The sequence below is a fragment of the Oncorhynchus mykiss genome, chromosome 7, assembly GCF_057628025.1.
Source record: "Oncorhynchus mykiss isolate SJ-2025 chromosome 7, ASM5762802v1, whole genome shotgun sequence".
NCBI classification, from domain to species: Eukaryota; Metazoa; Chordata; class Actinopteri; order Salmoniformes; family Salmonidae; genus Oncorhynchus; species Oncorhynchus mykiss.
The window spans coordinates 75781546-75800710 of NC_143028.1; the positions used below are offsets into that span (position 1 = coordinate 75781546).

At 45.8% G+C, this 19165-nt stretch overlaps 1 protein-coding gene across 1 annotated transcript; it reads left to right on the top strand.

Annotated features, from left to right (window-relative positions):
• The first annotated feature begins 237 nt into the window (after positions 1-237).
• LOC110528595 (DNA replication licensing factor mcm2) lies at positions 238-19165 on the top strand. Its single transcript, XM_036984205.2, has 16 exons — positions 238-346; positions 1278-1468; positions 1654-1817; positions 1985-2109; positions 2847-2985; positions 4902-5121; positions 5369-5576; positions 5792-5926; positions 6216-6407; positions 9126-9219; positions 9438-9688; positions 10124-10363; positions 10507-10749; positions 11018-11200; positions 15120-15275; positions 18563-19165. The coding sequence occupies exons 1-16, from the start codon at positions 341-343 to the stop codon at positions 18671-18673; spliced, it is 2658 nt and encodes an 885-aa protein (XP_036840100.2). The 5' UTR covers positions 238-340; the 3' UTR covers positions 18674-19165.

Consider the following 19165-nt stretch of genomic DNA (forward strand, 5'->3'; position numbering starts at 1 on the left):
ATGTGTATTTCACAAAGAAAATATGGCCAATATGTGAGAACACGGCACAATTCTGTTTCTCACGTCTTCAGTAAAACAACTGATAATCAGCCACCCGGCTTTCTGAGTGAAACAAATCGAGCGCATCCTAAGTATCCTGCTTTACATTATGTTGACCTATCACAGAGTACTCTTTTTGCTCCGACCAATCATAATGCTGCTCTTTGGTACCATTATTACATATTCATGATATTTAGCGCGTTTTGTATATCACGTGATGATTTCGCGGGAAAAGTAAGTGGTAAAAAAAAAAAAAAAAAACTTTTTCGTGGCAGCAGTAGAGACAAGCAAGCACGAAATAATGGCGGTGAGTGATTATTAGCAAAATCGGCAATATATTCACCTTATACGTTTCAGCATATTTCCTATTTGACAGATAGTTGATTGTTTATTTCACGTTTATCTATTCCACTTGCTCTGGCAATTGTAAACATGTTTCCCATGCCAATGAAGCCCATTGCATTGAAAGTTGTTTATGTTCCTTGATAAATTATCTGAGGATTTCTGTTCGTTCGTGATGTCTTTTGCTCGCCAGTCAAAGTTGAGTGTCAGGAATCGACTCACGGTGTCTGGGACAGACAACTCATGTGCTGGCTAACGTTGTATCCATGATTGTATTAATCTTCATTAGTTCGCTAGCTAGTCAGACATCAAACTGATCTAAAATCTGTAGTTAATCGTTTATATTATATAGGTAAGTTCAGTGTTCATTGCCATGTAACGGTAACTAAATTACACAAAAAAATGTGATCTGCATGGCTTCTATTGTTAGCCAGGTAGCTAAAGTGTGCCATTTTGTCAGCCATCATAGCTAGGCGGCACATTGTCACTATGAAAGTTAGCTGCTAAGAGCGTTGGGCCAGAAAGGTCGCTGGTTCGAATCCCGAAGCCGATCAAGTGAAACATCTGTCATGTGCCCTTGAGTAAGGCACTTAACCCTAATTGCTCCTGCAAATCGCCCTGGATAAGAACGTCTGCTAAATGACTAATTTTAAATGCAGCAATAAATTACTGTTAACGTTAGCTAGCTGGCTAGTAAACTGCTTTCCATAGTTTGAGCCTTTGTTCACCATTTTTAAGGAATATGTATATTAATCTTAGCTAGCAAGCTATCTAGCACTGAACTGTGTGTTGAGACAATAGCTGGACTCTGTAATATATGAAATGCAACGTCTGTAGCAAATGTAACAATGCAAAAATACATCTGACTTGACTGCTTGTCTTTTTCCCGTTGTCAGGATTCATCTGAGTCATATCACATGGCAACCAGCCCCAGCAGATTCTCCAGGCGGGGGGAACTGACCTCCAGCCCCGGGAGAGACTTGCCCCCCTTTGAGGATGAGTCTGAGGGGCTCCTGGGTGAAGGAACTCTGCCTGGGGAGGAGGATGAGGGAGACGGGGAGGAACTGATTGGAGATGCAATGGAGAGGTGAGCAAGGGAGGGGAGAGAGAGGTGTTCAGACCCTGTAGTCTTGTACTGTAGTGCTTTACATGCAGTGTTTTCAGGTTATAGCTATGTTATCGCATGCTTACTAAGCACTTACACCAGGAATTATATAGGTTTATAATACAATATGATTTGCTTATACCTTCTTCCCATCCCTCCCCATGCAGAGACTACCGAGCCATTCCTGAGCTGGACAGGTATGAGGTGGAGGGTCTGGATCTTGATGAGGAGCTGTCGGAGCTGTCTCCTGGAGCCAGGGCTGCTGCTGAGGACGCTATGAGGAGGAGAGACCGGGAGCAGGGAGGCAGGCTGAGGAGAGGACTGCTGTATGGTGAGAAGTTCTCTTTTTCATAGTCTGTTATATTTTCTGACCATAAGATTAGTTGTTCTACTCTTAGATAGTGGGATTGAAACGACACACAATGGTCAGTTTTTAAGAAACTCCTCATCACCGTTCAACTCTCCACCTCCTCATCACCTTCCTCTTCCTTCTAACAGACAGTGAGGATGAGGATGAAGAGCGCCCGGCCCGGAGGCGTCGCCTGGCGGAGCGGGCTGCAGAGGGCACAGGGGTGGACGATGAGGAAATGATCGAGAGCATCGAGAACCTAGAGGACATGAAGGTAATAAAATATTTATTATATTCATTCATATTATTGATTTATTTTTCTGTGAAGTCCACTGTATTTTTACATACCTTACATTGTACAACACAACACGTGCTATACAAATGGTTGATGGATGAATTGGTTGGTGGATGTATTGATGGATGGATTAATTGGGTGGTGGATGTATTGATGGATGGATGGATTAATTGGGTGGTGGATTTATTGATGGATTCATTTTGAGTGGTGGATGGATGGATTAATTGGTTGGTGGATGTATTGGTGGATGGCTGGATTAATTGGGTGGTGGATGTATTGGTGGATGGCTGGATTAATTGGGTGGTGGATGTATTGGTGGATGGCTGGATTAATTGGGTGGTGGATGTATTGATGGATGGATTAATTGGGTGGTGGATGTATTGATGGATGGATTAATTGGGTGGTGGATGTATTGATGGCTGGATTAATTGGGTGGTGGATGTATTGGTGGATGGCTGGATTAATTGGGTGGTGGATGTATTGGTGGATGGCTGGATTAATTGGGTGGTGGATGTATTGATGGATGGATGGATTAATTGGGTGGTGGATGTATTGATGGATGGATGGATTAATTGGATGGTGGATTTATTGATGGATGGATGGATTAATTGGGTGATGGATTAATTGGGTGGTGGATTTATTGATGGATTCATTTTGAGTGGTGGATGGATGGATTAATTGGTTGGTGGATGTATTGATGGATGGATTGCTTGCAGGGCCACTCTGTCAGGGAGTGGGTGGTCATGGCAGCGCCACGTCTGGAGATCTACCACCGCTTTAAGAACTTCCTGCGCACCCACGTAGATGAGAACGGGCACAATGTGTTCAAGGAGAAGATCAGCGACATGTGCAAAGGTACTCAAACAAACAAACAAACAAACAAACAAACAAACAAACAAACAAACAAACAAACAAACAAAAATATATGGACACACCTTCAAATGAGTTGATTCGGCTTTTTCAGCCACACCCGTTGCCGACAGGTGTATAAAATCGAGCATACAGCCATGCAATCTCCATAGACAAACACTGGCAGTAGAATGGCCCAGTACTGAAGAGCTCAGTGACTTTCTTCAACGTGGCACCGTCGTAGGATGCCACCTTTCCAACAAGTCAGTTTTCAAATATCTTCCCTGCTAGAGCTGCACCAGACAACTGTAAGTGTTTATTATTGTGAAGTGGAAATGTCTAGGAGCAACAATGGCTCAGCCGCTAAGTGGTAGGCCACACAAGCTCACAGAACGGGAGTGCTGGAGTGTGTAAAATGTCCTCGGTTGCAACACTCACACCTGAGTTCCAAACTGCCTCTGGAAACAACGTCAGCACGAGAGGTTTGTCGGGAGCGTCATGAAATGGGTTTCCATGGCCGAGCAGCCGCACACAAGCCTAAGATCACCATGCACAATGCCAAGCGTCGACTGGAGTGGTGTAAATCTCACCACCATTGGACTCTGGAGCAGAGGAAACGCGTTCTCTGGAGTGATGAATCACACTTCACCATTTGGCAGTCTGATGGACGAATCTGGGTTTGGTGGATGCCAGGAGAATGCCACCTGCCCGAATGCCTAGTGCCAACTGTACATTTTAATGGAGGAGGAATAATGGTCTTTGTCGTATTTATTTATTTCTTTTATGTTTTGGGCTGGGCCCCTTAGTTCCAGTGAAGGGAAACACAATGGCATTCTAGACGATTCTGTGCTTCCAACTTCGTGGCAACAGTTTGAGGAAGGCCCTTTCCTGTTTCAGCATAATAATGCCCCGTGCACAAGGTGAGGTCCATACAAAAATGGTTTCTCGGATCAGTGTGAAAGAACTTGATTAGCCTGCACAGAGCACTGACCTCAACTCCATTAAACACCTTTGGGATGAATTGAACGCTGACTGTGAGCCAGACATAATCGCCTAACATCAGTGCCCAACCTCACTATAATGCTCTTGTGGCTGAATGGAAGCAAGTCCCCGCGGCAATGTTCCATCATCTAGTGGAAAGCCTTTCCAGGAGAGTGAAGGCTGTTATAGCAGCAATGTTCCAACATCTAGTGGAAAGCCTTCCCAGAAGAGTGGAGGCTGTTATAGCAGCAATGTTCCAACATCTAGTGGAAAGCCTTCCCAGAAGAGTGGAGGCTGTTATAGCAGCAATGTTCCAACATCTAGTGGAAAGCCTTCCCAGAAGAGTGGAGGCTGTTATAGCAGCAATGTTCCAACATCTAGTGGAAAGCCTTCCCAGAAGAGTGGAGGCTGGTATAGCAGCAAAGGAGGGACCAACTCCATATTAATGCTGAATATTTCAGAATGAGATGTTTGCCGAGCAGGTGTCCACATACTTTTGGTCATGTAGTGTATTTGTATCAGGAGCTTTGTTAGGTCTGTTCTGAAGTCGGACTGCAGAGTCGCAAGGTGACTTGTAATTTTCAGTATCTATAGTAGGGCTGGGAATTGCCAGGGACCTCACGATGTCATAATACGTAGGTGCCGATCCAATATGTATTGCTATTCTCACGATTCTATATGTATTGCGATTTGATGTTCCTAACATTGCTCGCCTATACCTCTGCTGCAGAGACGAGAGCCATGAACTAGTTTTGATCAGTCAGGGGGAAGTGCTGAAAACCATGTTGACTCACTATTTTTCTTTAGAAGAGGATAGAGAACAAACTATATGAACTACAACATTAGGGATTCTGCACCTGGCTGTACTCTACTGTGTCCTAAAGGTTCACGGTCTTGACGATAGACTACATTACTGATGTATTTAATCCAACCCCATCCAGAGAACAAGGAGAGTCTGGTGGTGAACTACGAGGACCTAGCGGCCAGGGAGCACGTCCTGGCCTACTTCCTGCCCGAGGCGCCTACTGAGATGCTGAAGATATTTGACGAGGCAGCCAAGGAGGTAGTCCTGGCCATGTACCCCAAATACGACCGCATCGCTCAGGAGATCCACGTCAGGATCTGCAACCTGCCCCTCGTCGAGGAGCTGAGATCCCTCAGGTTATTAATACTGATCACATGTCTTCCATGATTTAAAAAAAAAAGTAGACTCCGCGATTACAAATTAGTAGATCAGGCTGACTTTTGCAATAACAACAGAGCGAGAGGCTCGTCTCCTCTACAGTTGTCACAGAGCTACAACGTTGCAGTAGAGTTGAGGGAACTCGCATGCACACAGGCTGATACTGAGCCTCTTGCATCACTTCCTCTCTATAGGATTAATATGAATGCTTTTTCTCCTCTCCAGACAACTCCACCTGAACCAGTTGATCCGTACCAGTGGAGTGGTGACCTGCTGTACAGGTGTTCTACCGCAGCTGGGAATGGTCAAGTACAACTGTAACAAGTGTAACTTCATCCTGGGGCCATTCTTCCAGTCCCAGAACCAGGAAGTGAAGCCAGGTTCCTGCCCTGAGTGCCAGTCTTTCGGCCCCTTCGACATTAATATGGAGTTGGTGAGTCAGTCGACCAGTAGAAATACTCTTAAAAAGGTTAGAAACATGAGTGGACCAATTAAAAATAGTATCTAATGAGGTTGAACCAGGAAGGGAAGCCAGGCTTCTGCCCTCAGCGCCACAGCGGATTCTTCACCAGAGTGTGAAGGCTGAGGGGCTGACTAATAGATAGACTAGGCAAGAAGTAAGATGTTTTTATTGTTTCTTTTTATCAGACTGTGTACCAGAACTACCAGCGAATCACCATCCAGGAGAGCCCCGGGAAGATCGCCGCTGGCCGCCTCCCACGCTCCAAAGATGCCATCCTGTTGGCTGACCTGGTGGACCAATGCAAACCTGGAGACGAAATAGTGAGTTTGACTCCTAACAGAACTAATCTCTCTCATTCTCAACACTGTAGGGCGCTGTAACATTGTCTGCTTGTGGGATGTACGGGGCTGTGAGACGAAAGACTCATGTCATTGCATCAACTATTATTTTAGTAGGTACTTGATGAATGCGAGGCCATTCTGAACAGCCATGTTTATTTTCTCATCCCAGCAACATGTCTGGAGTTAACATTCTAGATCCTTCTTGTCAAAGAGAATGTTGACTTAACCTAGCTAGCTGGTCGTAATAATAACTGCTCTTTTCCTCCAGGAACTGACAGGGATCTACAACAACAACTATGACGGCTCTCTGAACATGGCCAACGGCTTCCCAGTGTTCGCTACGGTCATCATGGCCAATCATATCGCTCGTAGAGACAACAAAGTGGCCGTGGCTGAGCTCACTGACGAGGACATCAAGGCCATCGTGGCGCTGTCCAAGGACGAGCGCATCGGCGAGAGGGTAAGTTAGTAACACCTACTGGTAAACTGTCAGACCACGAGCACATCAGAGTTAGGTGGGTTAGGTGGGACCCTGCTGGTAGGGTGGGACCCTGCTGGTACGGTAGGGGCGGGGGACCCTGGTGGTACGGTAGGGGGGCGGGGGACCCTGGTGGTACGGTAGGGGGGCGGGGGACCCTGGTGGTACGGTAGGGGGGCGGGGGACCCTGTGGTCACAAGTCCTTCAGTCTTTTTCTTTTTTTTTGATGTATGGTTTATTTAAAACCTCTGATCCCCCCATCCCGGATCCGGTATCGTGAATACAGACTCAAGCTCATTACCATAACGCAACATTAACTATTCATGAAAATCGCAAATGAAATGAAATAAATATGCCATCTCTCAAGCTTAGCATTTTGTAAACAACACTGTCATCTCAGATTTTCAAATTATGCTTCTCAACCATAGGAAAACAATAATTTGTGTAAAAGTAGCTAGCTAGTGTAGCATTTAGCGTTAGCATTAGCGTTAGCATCCAGCACGCAACATTTCAACAAAAACATAAAAGCCTTCAAATAAAATCATTTACCTTTGAAGAACTTCGGATGTTTTCAATGAGGAGACTCTCAGTTAGATAGCAAATGCTCAGTTTTTCCAAAAAGATTCTTTGTGTATTAGAAATAGCTCCGTTTTGTACATCACATTTGGCTACCAAAAAAACCCGAAAATTCAGTCCTCAAAACGTGAACTTTTTTCCAAATTAACTCCATAATATCGACTGAAAACATGGCAAACGTTGTTTAGAATCAATCCTCAAGGTGTTTTTCACATATCTCTTCGATGATATAGCGTTCGTGGAAGCATGGTTTCTCCTCTCAATCAAATGGAAAAATACTTGCACCTGGCTTTGCGCACCGATTTCGACGCAGGACACCAGGCAGACACTTGGAAAATGTAGTCTCTTATGGTCAATCTTCCAATGATATGCCTACAAATACGTCACAATGCTGCCGACATCTTGGGGAAACGGCAGAAGGTCTAAGCTTATTCCTGTCGCATTCACAGCCATATAAGGAGACATTAGAAAACAGAGCTTCAGAAATTCTGCTAATTTCCTGTTTGATGTTTCATCTTGGTTTCGCCTGTAGAATGAGTTCTGGGGCACTTACAGACAATATCTTTGCAGATTCTGAAACTTCAGAGTTTTCTTTCCAAAACTATGCATAGTCGAGCATCTTTTCGTGACAAAATATTGCGCTTAAAACGGGAACGTTTTTTAATCCAAAAATGAAATAGCGCCCCTAGAGATCCAACAGGTTATTAATAACAGATACAAGCCCATTGACATACTGTGGAAACAATTATTAATGGCTTGTGGCACAATATACACTGAATGTACAAAACATTAGGAACACCTTCCTAATATTAATTTGCACCCCATTCTGTTTTGCCCTCAGAACAGCCTCAATTCATCAGGGCATTGTATTTAAAGCGTTCCACAGGGATGCTGGCCCATGTTGACTCCGATGCTTCCCACAGTTGTCAAGTTGGCTGAATGACCTTTGGGTGGTGGACCATTCTTGATACACACGGGAAACTGTTGAGTGTGACAAACCCAATAACGTTGCAGTTCTTGTCACAAACCGTTGTCCCTACTACCATGCCCTGTTCAAATGCACCTAAATATTTAGTCTTGTCCATTCACCCTCTGAATGGCCACATACACAATCCATCCAAGACTTAAAAATTCTTCTTTAACCTGTCTCCTCCCCTTCATCTACACTGATAGGTGACATCAATAAGGGATCATAGCTTTCACCTGGTCAGTGTCTATAGCAAATGTTAATTGTCAATATCTGTAGATTGGCTTTTAGTCATATTCTCTTTTGTCTCATCCCCCCCCACCGTGTCCACCCTGTTCATCCCCCACCCTGTTCACCCCCCCACCGTGCCCACCCTGTTCACCCCCCACCGTGCCCACCCTGTTCACCCCCCCACCGTGCCCACCGTGTCCACCCTGTTCACCCCCCCCACCGTGCCCACCCTGTTCACCCCCCCACCGTGCCCACCGTGTCCACCCTGTTCACCCCCCCCACCGTGTCCACCCTGTTCACCCCCCCCCACCGTGTCCACCCTGTTCACCCCCCCCACCGTGTCCACCCTGTTCATCCCCCACCCTGTTCACCCCCCACCGTGTCCACCCTGTTCATCCACCCTGTTCATCCCCCCTGTTCACCCACCCTGTTCACCCCCCCACCGTGTCCACCCTGTTCACCCCCCCACCGTGTCCACCCTGTTCACCCCCCCACCGTGTCCACCCTGTTCACCCCCCCACCGTGTCCACCCTGTTCACCCCCCCACGTGTCCACCCTGTTCATCCTCCCCCCGTGTCCACCCTGTTCATCCACCCTGTTCATCCTCCCCCCGTGTCCACCCTGTTCGTCCACTCTGTTCACCCCCCCCCCCACCGTGTCCACCCTGTTCACCCCCCCCACCGTGTCCACCCTGTTCACCACCCCCCCCCCACCGTGTCCACCCTGTTCATCCACCCTGTTCACCCCCCCACCGTGCCCACCCTGTTCATTCACCCCCCCCACCGTGTCCACCCTGTTCACCCCCCCCCCCCCCCCCCCCACCCCACCGTGTCCACCCTGTTCGTCCACCCTGTTCACCCCCCCACCGTGCCCACCCTGTTCATCCACCCTGTTCATCCCCTGGGCTGTCTCCTGTCTCTCTGCAGGTCTTTGCCAGTGTCGGCCCCTCCATCTACGGCCATGAAGACATCAAGAGAGGCTTGGCTCTGGCTCTGTTTGGCGGAGAGCCCAAGAACCCAGGTTGGTGAACCATTCAACATCAGCGGTAGCCAACGCTCCTTCTGGAGAACAACCTTCAAACTGAGTTGGCTGTTGGATAAAATAAAGAAGCATTTTCAGTAGTTTTTTTGAATGAGGGCCACCCTGATTGGCTGCTCAACCCTCTGCTATGATGCTTCTATCATCAATCATTTATCCTTCCTCAGTTCTGGGCTCTTACCTTTCCCTCTTTTCTCCAGGTGGGAAGCACAAGGTGCGTGGTGACCTCAACGTGCTCCTGTGCGGTGACCCCGGTACGGCCAAGTCCCAGTTCTTGAAGTACGTTGAGAAGGTGGCCAGCAGAGCGGTGTTCACCACAGGCCAGGGAGCCTCCGCTGTGGGCCTGACCGCCTACGTACAGAGACACCCGGTCACCAGGGAGTGGACCCTGGAGGCTGGAGCCCTGGTGTTAGCAGACAGAGGGGTCTGTCTCATTGACGAGTTTGACAAGGTGAGAGGGAGAAAGGGATTTGGGTTAGACTAAGACTCTAGAGGCTAGGACCCTGGTGTTAATGGACAGAGGGGTCTGTCTCATCGACTTTAAGGTGTGGGGGTTGTAAGGGGGGAAGGGGGTTGTTGGGGGTTGTAAGGGGGTGGTTAGGGGGGAACGGAGTTAAGGTGTGGGGGGAGGAAAGGGGGTTGTTAAGGTGTGGGGGGGAAGGAGGGGGGGGTTAGACTTGAGAGACCAAGTATAGTATATTTCCAGCCACATTCAAAGTAAATGATTTTATTTATTTAAAGCTGTTCAGTGCCTTGTGCAGGGCCATGAGTATTTTCAGGTCAGGAAGATCTCCTAACAATAACATGGAAGTGTAGGTTTTCCTGTCTGTGACACTCCTGTCCCCCTTCTGTAGACTGCAGTGCTCAACATGTCTCTCCTCTCCAGATGAACGATGCAGACAGGACCAGTATCCATGAGGCCATGGAACAACAGAGCATCTCCATCTCCAAGGCTGGCATCGTCACCTCGCTCCAGGCACGCTGTACTATCATCGCTGCTGCCAACCCTATCGGTGGTCGCTACGACCCGTCTCTGACCTTCTCTGAGAACGTGGATCTGACCGAGCCCATCGTGTCTCGTTTTGACATCCTGTGTGTGGTCAGAGATACTGTGGACCCAGTGCAGGTAAAGACTATTGGCCAACTTCTCAGCTTTCTGTTGTTCTCTCATCATCCCTGTAATGATATGACCGGATGTTTTGTTAGTTAGCTGATTGAATTGACACTTGTTCTTTGCAATATTGCAACCTTCTAACTTGTCATTTACAGGATGAGATGCTGGCTCGTTTCGTGGTGGGAAGCCACATCAAGCATCACCCCAGCAACAAGGAGGGTGGCATGGCTGGTTTGGAGGAGGTGGTTCTGCCCAACACCACAGACGTGCCTCCTATCCCCCAGGAGCTGCTGAGGAAATACATCATGTACTCTAAGGAAAGAGTGCGGCCCAAACTCAACCAGATGGACCAGGATAAAGTGGCTCGCATCTACAGCGACCTGCGCAAAGAGTCCATGGTGAGTGTGTCACAACCGGTGGTTCGAGCCCTCAGCCGGTAAGACCGTAAGCTAGCTAGCTGAGCTAAAGCCTGGGGAGATGATGCAAGGCCCTTAGCTGGCATGGGTCGATTTCATGCTTCAATTCACTTTCTGAGTTGATGCCGAACCTGAAACGGATACTTTAACATGTAGTTAGTTGTATTTTATCCTTGAGGGGTTCGTGACCTTCATCTGTCCAAACTGTCTACTGTCAATAATAATTGAATAACTTAATGTGTCTGTGTAGGCGACAGGCAGCATCCCCATCACGGTGCGCCACATCGAGTCCATGATCCGTATGGCGGAGGCCCACGCCAGGATGCACCTCCGAGACTACGTAGTGGAGGACGACGTCAACATGGCCATCAGAGTCATGCTGGAGAGCTTCATCGACACTCAGAAGTTCAGCGTCATGAAGAGCATGAGGAAGGTAAGCCCCTGGGAATGTGCTAGACTATTCGTGGTTCGCGTTCACTAGAGAACATTGTAGCAAACCGTTTTGCAGCGAAAAGTGGTCGTATGTGTTCTTCTAGTTCTGTGAAGGGTAAGATGGTGCAGAAGGGGGGGAAAAGCCCAAAATAGATTTGTCTCCACTTAAGTGGTCATACACTATTAATATAGAAGGGTTGGACTGTCTGTCACAATAATAAGGTGAATACAGTATGTCTAACACTGGTTCCTGGTCCTCTTGACGTTACCTGGCACTCAGACGAGATGACAAACTGCTGCTTTTAATTCTGAAACTAATTCGGACCTGCCAACATGTACGCATTTTGCGTACCAACTATGCAATTCTCTGTCCAGGTACGAGATCCGAGTTAAAAGTATGCAGAAATGAATAGGGCCTGATTTGGTATTTTTTTACAGAAAAAAAAAACTGAGTAAATCTCACATCCCGATTCTCGAACTGCAACACACAGACATGTACGGAGTTTGTGTCAACGGACATGGAGATGAATACATCATTATTGAACGTAGCTGCCCCCTGTCTGTCCCCCCTCCTGTTTGTTGTGAAGCTGAGTTTGCAGACTGTCAGCTGTATGTAAACACATGGACAAATCCCTTTTCGACCCCGTGTGTTGTGGAAAGGTGAACACTAATTGTTTCAAGCTAAAGTCAGTGAACATAAGATGGACATTCAGTGGGCTCTGAAGGGCCAGCAGTTCACTCACATTTTGCTATTGAAATGAAATAAAATGGAAATACGAAAAATAACTGGTAGCGTTTGTGGGAGTTGGATACACATTTTAATTCTGCATCCCATTAGTTGTATTTTCCATTTAACATGACGAGGATCTGATAGACGGTAACTAATTTTGATCCACGTCACAAAAAGTATAATCAAAAATACAGTGCCTTGCGAAAGTATTCGGCCCCCTTGAACTTTGCGACCTTTTGCCACATTTCAGGCTTCAAACATAAAGATATAAAACTGTATTTTTTTGTGAAGAATCAACAAGTGGGACACAATCATGAAGTGGAACGACATTTATTGGATATTTCAAACTTTTTTTAACAAATCAAAAACTGAAATTGGGTGTGCAAAATTATTCAGCCCCCTTAAGTTAATACTTTGTAGCGCCACCTTTTGCTGCGATTACAGCTGTAAGTCGCTTGGGGTATGTCTCTATCAGTTTTGCACATCGAGACTGAATTTTTTTTCCCATTCCTCCTTGCAAAACAGCTCGAGCTCAGTGAGGTTGGATGGAGAGCATTTGTGAACAGCAGTTTTCAGTTCTTTACACAGATTCTCGATTGGATTCAGGTCTGGACTTTGACTTGGCCATTCTAACACCTGGATATGTTTATTTTTGAACCGTTCCATTGTAGATTTTGCTTTATGTTTTGGATCATTGTCTTGTTGGAAGACAAATCTCCGTCCCAGTCTCAGGTCTTTTGCAGACTCCATCAGGTTTTCTTCCAGAATGGTCCTGTATTTGGCTCCATCCATCTTCCCATCAATTTTAACTGTTCCTGCTGAAGAAAAGCAGGCCCAAACCATGATGCTGCCACCACCATGTTTGACAGTGGGGATGGTGTGTTCAGCTGTGTTGCTTTTACGCCAAACATAACGTTTTGCATTGTTGCCAAAAAGTTCAATTTTGGTTTAATCTGACCAGAGCACCTTCTTCCACATGTTTGGCGTGTCTCCCAGGTGGCTTGTGGCAAACTTTAACCGACACTTTTCATGGATATCTTTAAGAAATGGCTTTCTTCTTGCCACTCTTCCATAAAGGCCAGATTTGTGCAATATACGACTGATTGTTGTCCTATGGACAGAGTCTCCCACCTCAGCTGTAGATCTCTGCAGTTCATCCAGAGTGATCATGGGCCTCTTGGCTGCATCTCTGATCAGTCTTCTCCTTGTATGAGCTGAAAGTTTAGAGGGATGGCCAGGTCTTGGTAGATTTGCAGTGGTCTGATACTCCTTCCATTTCAATATTATCGCTTGCACAGTGCTCCTTGGGATGTTTAAAGCTTGGGAAGTCTTTTTGTATCCAAATCCGGCTTTAAACTTCTTCACAACAGTATCTCGGACCTGCCTGGTGTGTTCCTTGTTCTTCATGATGCTCTCTGCGCTTTTAACGGACCTCCGAGACTATCACAGTGCAGGTGCATTTATACGGAGACTTGATTACACACAGGTGGATTGTATTTATCATCATTAGTCATTTAGGTCAACATTGGATCATTCAGAGATCCTCACTGAACTTCTGGAGAGTTTGCTGCACTGAAAGTAAAAGGGTCTGAATAATTTTGCACGCCCAATTTTTCAGTTTTTGATTTGTTAAAGTTTGAAATATCCAATAAATGTCGTTCCACTTCATGATTGTGTCCCACTTGTTGTTGATTCTTCACAAAAAAATACAGTTTTATATCTTTATGTTTGAAGCCTGAAATGTGGCAAAAGGTCGCAAAGTTCAAGGGGGCCGAATACTTTCGCAAGGCACTGTAAATATAAACCTCTTGTAATTAAATGGAGTCGTGAGTTTAGAAGACGGTGCGATGAAGAATGAACGAGTGTCCGTTATAGAGGCAATGCTTCTGAAACGCCTTGGCACTAGATTTGAGATTGTATCAATTTCAAAAATCTGAAATTATGAATGCGCTGCAAAGAAATACAATGAGCACCTTTTACATGGGCTGAAACACCGGACTCTTCTAGCGAACAGCGGTCAGATTCTCTTTGTGTTAGCCTACTGAACAGCGGTCAGTCTCTTTGTGTTAGCCTACTGAACAGCGGTCAGTCTCTTTGTGTTAGCCTACTGAACAGTGGTCAGATTCTCTTTGTGGTAGCCTACTGAACAGCGGTCAGATTCTCTTTGTGGTAGCCTACTGAACAGCGGTCAGATTCTCTTTACGGTAGCCTACTGAACAGCGGTCAGATTCTCTTTACGGTAGCCTACTGAACAGCGGTCAGATTCTCTTTACGGTAGCCTACTGAACAGCGGTCAGATTCTCTTTACGGTAGCCTACTGAACAGCGGTTAGATTCTCTTTACGGTAGCCTAATGAACAGTGGTCAGATTCTCTTTACGGTAGTCTACTGAACAGCGGTCAGATTCTCTTTGTGGTAGCCTACTGAACAGCGGTCAGATTCTCTTTACGGTAGCCTACTGAACAGCGGTCAGATTCTCTTTACGGTAGCCTACTGAACAGCGGTCAGATTCTCTTTGCGGTAGCCTACTGAACAGCGGTCAGATTCTCTTTACGGTAGCCTACTGAACAGCGGTCAGATTCTCTTTACGGTAGCCTACTGAACAGCGGTCAGATTCTCTTTACGGTAGCCTAATGAACAGTGGTCAGATTCTCTTTACGGTAGCCTAATGAACAGTGGTCAGATTCTCTTTACGGTAGCCTACTGAACAGCGGTCAGATTCTCTTTACGGTAGCCTACTGAACAGCGGTCAGATTCTCTTTACGGTAGCCTACTGAACAGCGGTCAGATTCTCTTTACGGTAGCCTACTGAACAGTGGTCAGATTCTCTTTACGGTAGTCTACTGAACAGTGGTCAGATTCTCTTTACGGTAGCCTACTGAACAGCGGTCAGATTCTCTTTACGGTAGCCTACTGAACAAGCTTAGCCTAGTTAAGCTTTGTGTAGCCTGACTTCTACCATAGGTGTAAATGGAATGCTGTCAAAATATTCCAACGTTTTGCAAGACTTGATTTAGTACAATTGCGATCAGACTCACAAACAGCATGCGCACGAGCGTGGGGGGGGGGGGGGGGGGGATCTCAATTCGGCGTGTGTTGAATCTCATTTGCCGCACGCGTCTGGCACTCTAAAAGGTTGGACAGGGTTGGCAGGTCTGCTAAACTTATCCCTTGTTTCCTCCTCTCTCTAGACGTTTGCCCGTTACCTGGCGTTCAGAAAAGACAACAATGAGTTGCTGCTGTTCATCCTGAAGCAGCTGGTGTCCGAGCAGGTGACGTATCAGAGGAACCGGTACGGAGCACAGCAGGACACCATCGAGATCCCAGAGAAAGACCTGGTGGACAAGGTAATGAAGCCGGTGTCTTAATGAATGGTGTAAAATGTATTCTTTTAATTTCTACTGTAATGTACTATACCGAGCTGCTAACCATGGTGCAATCTCAATCTGAGATGGTTTCCTCTCGGTCTCCTCTCCCTCATTGTATTCTAGCAAGATGCTAACAGCGTCAGCGCCGTGGTAGTAGGATTCGGTCTTAGTCCTGCATTGAAGCTTTGCCTGTTTGATGGTTCGTCTGAGGGCATGGAGGGGATTTCATATAAGTGTCCCGCTCCTTGAAAGCGTCAGCTCTACCCTTTAGCTCTGTGCAGATGTTGCCTGTAATCCTTGGCTTCTGGTTGGGATATGTACGTACAGTCACTGTGGGGACAACGTCATTGATGAAGCCGGTGATGGAGGTGGTGTACTCCTCAATGCCATTTGATAAATCCCGTAACATATTCTAGTCTGTGCTAGCAGAACACTCCTGTAGCATCCTCGTCATCTGACCACTTCCGTATTGAGCGAGTCACTGGTACTTCCTGCTTTAGTTTTTGCTTGTAACCAGTAATCAGGAGGATATAATTATGGTCAGAATTTCCAAATGTAGGGTGAGCTTTGTATGCTTCTCTGTGTGGAGTAACGGTTGTATAGAGTAGTGTGAAGTTGCTTTCTATTTCTGTTCTTCCCCTTGGGGAAAATGTTTAAATTTGTTGTCAATGCTGATATAAACTGAACAAAAATATAAATGCAACATTCTATATCTTGACTAGATTAAACATCATTTGGGGCTATTTGTGAAGTTCAATAGTTTCCCCATATACAGTGCATTCGGGAAGTATTCAGACCCCTTGACATTTTCCACGTTTTGTTACGTTGCAGTCTTATTCTAAAATGAGGGGAAACAAGCAATTTAATCTAATCTACACACACACACACACATTACCTCATAATGACAAAGTGAAAACGGGTTTAGATTTTTTAACAAATGTATTAAAAATCAAACTGAAATATTACATTTTCACAAGTATTCAGACCCTTTACTCAGTACTTTGTTGAAGCACCTTTGGCAGCAATATCAGCCTCAAGTCGTCTTGGGTATGAGGCAACAAGTTTGGCACACCTGTTTTTGGGGAGTTTCTCCCATTCTTCTCTGCAGATCCTCTCAAGCTCTGTCAGGTTGGACAGGGAGTGTTGCTGCACAGCTATTTTCAGGTCTCTCCAGAGATGTTCGATTGGGTTCAAGTCGGGGCTCTGGCTGGGCCACTCAAGGACATTCTTCAGAGACTTGTCTCGAAGCCACTCCTGCGCTGTCTTGGCTGTGTGCTTAGGGTCGTTGTCCTGTTGGAAGGTGAACCTTCGCCCCAGTCTGAGGTCCTGAGTGCTCTGTAGCAGGTGTTCATCAAGGATCTCTCTGTACTTTGCTCCGTTTATCTTTCCCTCGATCCTGACTAGTCTCCCAGTCCCTGCCGTTGAAAAGCATCCCCACACCATGATGCTGCCACCACCGTGCTTCACCGTAGGGATGGTGCCAGGTTCCCTCCAGACGTAATGCTTGGCATTCAGGCCCAAGAGTTCAATCTTGACCAGATAATTTTGTTTCTCATGGGCTGAGATTCCTTTAGGTGCCTTTTGGCAAACTCCAAGTGGGCTGTCTCATGCCTTTTACTGAGGAGTGGCTTCCATCTGGCCACTCTACCATAAACAGACCTTACAGTAAACCAACAATACGGTTAAAAAAATACATTAAAAAATACGGATAAGAAATAAGTAAGTCCCCAGCACAAGGTGCACCTGTGCAGCAATAAAATAACAATACCGTTTGAGGGAATATGTACAGTTATTGAAGTGACAATGCATAGATAACATGTTTTTATCTTTTTATTTAACTAGGCAAGTCAGTTAAGAACAAATGTATAATGACAACCTACTGGGGAACAGTGGGTTAACTGCCTTGTTCAGGGGCAGAACAACTTTTTTTTTTACCTTGTCAGCTTGGGATTCGATCCCGCAACCTTTTGGTTACTGGCCCAACACTCTTAACCACTAGGCTACCTGCCGCCCCTGATAACAACAGAGTAGCAGCGGTGTAAAAGGGAGGGGAGGCAAAGGGGGGTAGCCATTTGGTGTTCAGGAGTCTTATGGCTTGGGGGTGGAAGCTGTTTAGAAGCCTCTTGGACCTCGTCTTGTCGCTCCGTTACAGCTTGCTGTGCGGTAGCAGAGAGAACAGTCTATGGCTCAGGTGGCTGGAGTCTTTGACAATTTTTAGGGCCTTCCTCTGACACCGATTGCTTAATTTTGGCCAGGCGGCCAGCTCTAGGAAGAGTTCTTGGTGGTTCCAAACTTCTTCCATTTAAGAATGATGGAGGCCACTCTGTTCTTGGGGACCTTCAATGCTGCTAACATTTTTTTGGTACACTTCCCCAGGTCTAAACCGTTTTTTCATTTTGTCATTATGGGGTATTGTGTAATTTTTTTTTTAATAAGGCTGCAACGTAACAATGTAAAAAAAAGTTGAGGGGTCTGAGTACTTTCCGAATGCACTGTACACGGATCAAAAATGTAAACACAACATTTAAAGTGTTGGTCCCATGTTTCATGAGCTGAAATAAAAGATCCCAGAAATGTTCTGTACGCACAAAAAGCTTATTTTTCTAATTTTGTGCACAAATTTGTTGACATCCCTCTTAGTGAGCATTTTTTTGCCAAGATAATCCATCCACCTGACAGGTGTGGCATGAAGAAGCTGATTTTAACAGCATGATCATTACACAGGTGCACCTTGTGCTGGGGACAAAAGGCCACTCTAAAACGTGCAAGTTTGTCACAACACAATGCCACAGATCGCTCAATTTGAGGGAGAATGCAATTGGCACGTTGACTGCACCAATGTCCACCAGAGTTGTTGCCATTGAAAAATACCATAAGCCACCAAGTCATTTTAGAGTTTGGCAGTACGTCCAACTGGCCTTACAACACAGACATGTGTGGGCAAGCGGTTTCCTGTAAAATGAGTGCCCCCTGTTGGCTTTGTGGTTATGGCATTGCCAGACATAAGTTACTGACAACTAACACAATTGCATTTTATCCATGACAATTTGAATGCAAAGGAATACCGTGACGAGATCCTGTTTTTTTTGTGGGGGGTGGTATCTGTATTACCAGTCATGTGAAATCCACAGATTAGGGCCCAATAAATGTATTTAAATTGACTCATTTCCTCATATGAACTATAACTCAGTAACAATCTTTTTGAAATTGTTGCATTTTTCTTTTCGTTCAGTATAGTTGAATTGTTCTGTTCTCTCCTTCCCCAGGCCAGACAGATCAGCATCCACAACCTGTCAGCGTTCTATGACAGCGACGCGTTCCGATCCAACAAGTTCTCTCACGACATGAAGAAGAAGCTGATCCTGCAGCAGTTCTAAGTCTGTCCATCTGCTGTTGCCTGGGGGGGAAGACTAACTCATGCGTTCTAAATGCACCCTATTCCCTATGTAGTGCACAATTTTGGACCTGGGCCCACAGGGTGCTGTTTGGGGCACTATCTCAGTCTGGATGTGTAAATAATTGTAAATATTTGTCACCCTGTTGGGAGAATTCTAATAAGTCGTAAAATGGCCAATTTCATGGTCTGGATTCATGGTCTGGATTCATGGACTGGATTCATTGTACGACTTGTGTGAGTGTAACATGTATATTTCTTCATAATGAACTTTTCAACTTTCTCCTCTTGGAACACAGCTTGTGTGTTGTCAAATTGAAGTGTTTTTGTAATGTTGTGGTTTAGCTGTATTCATGTTTTTGAAAGATTAACTACAATAGTTCTGGGTTCATTTTGGTCGACCCAGAACTAAAGTATTGCATAATTTTTGACTGCACCATGTACACTTAGCAAAAAAATAAATAAACAGAACATG

Bases quoted from the DNA above. Each gene is read 5' to 3' on its own strand.
- LOC110528595 (XM_036984205.2), top strand. The intron at 1,818-1,984 runs GTGAGAAGTTCT...TCCTTCTAACAG, and splicing joins GAGGAGAGGACTGCTGTATG to ACAGTGAGGATGAGGATGAA. The intron at 5,927-6,215 runs GTGAGTTTGACT...CTTTTCCTCCAG, and splicing joins GCAAACCTGGAGACGAAATA to GAACTGACAGGGATCTACAA.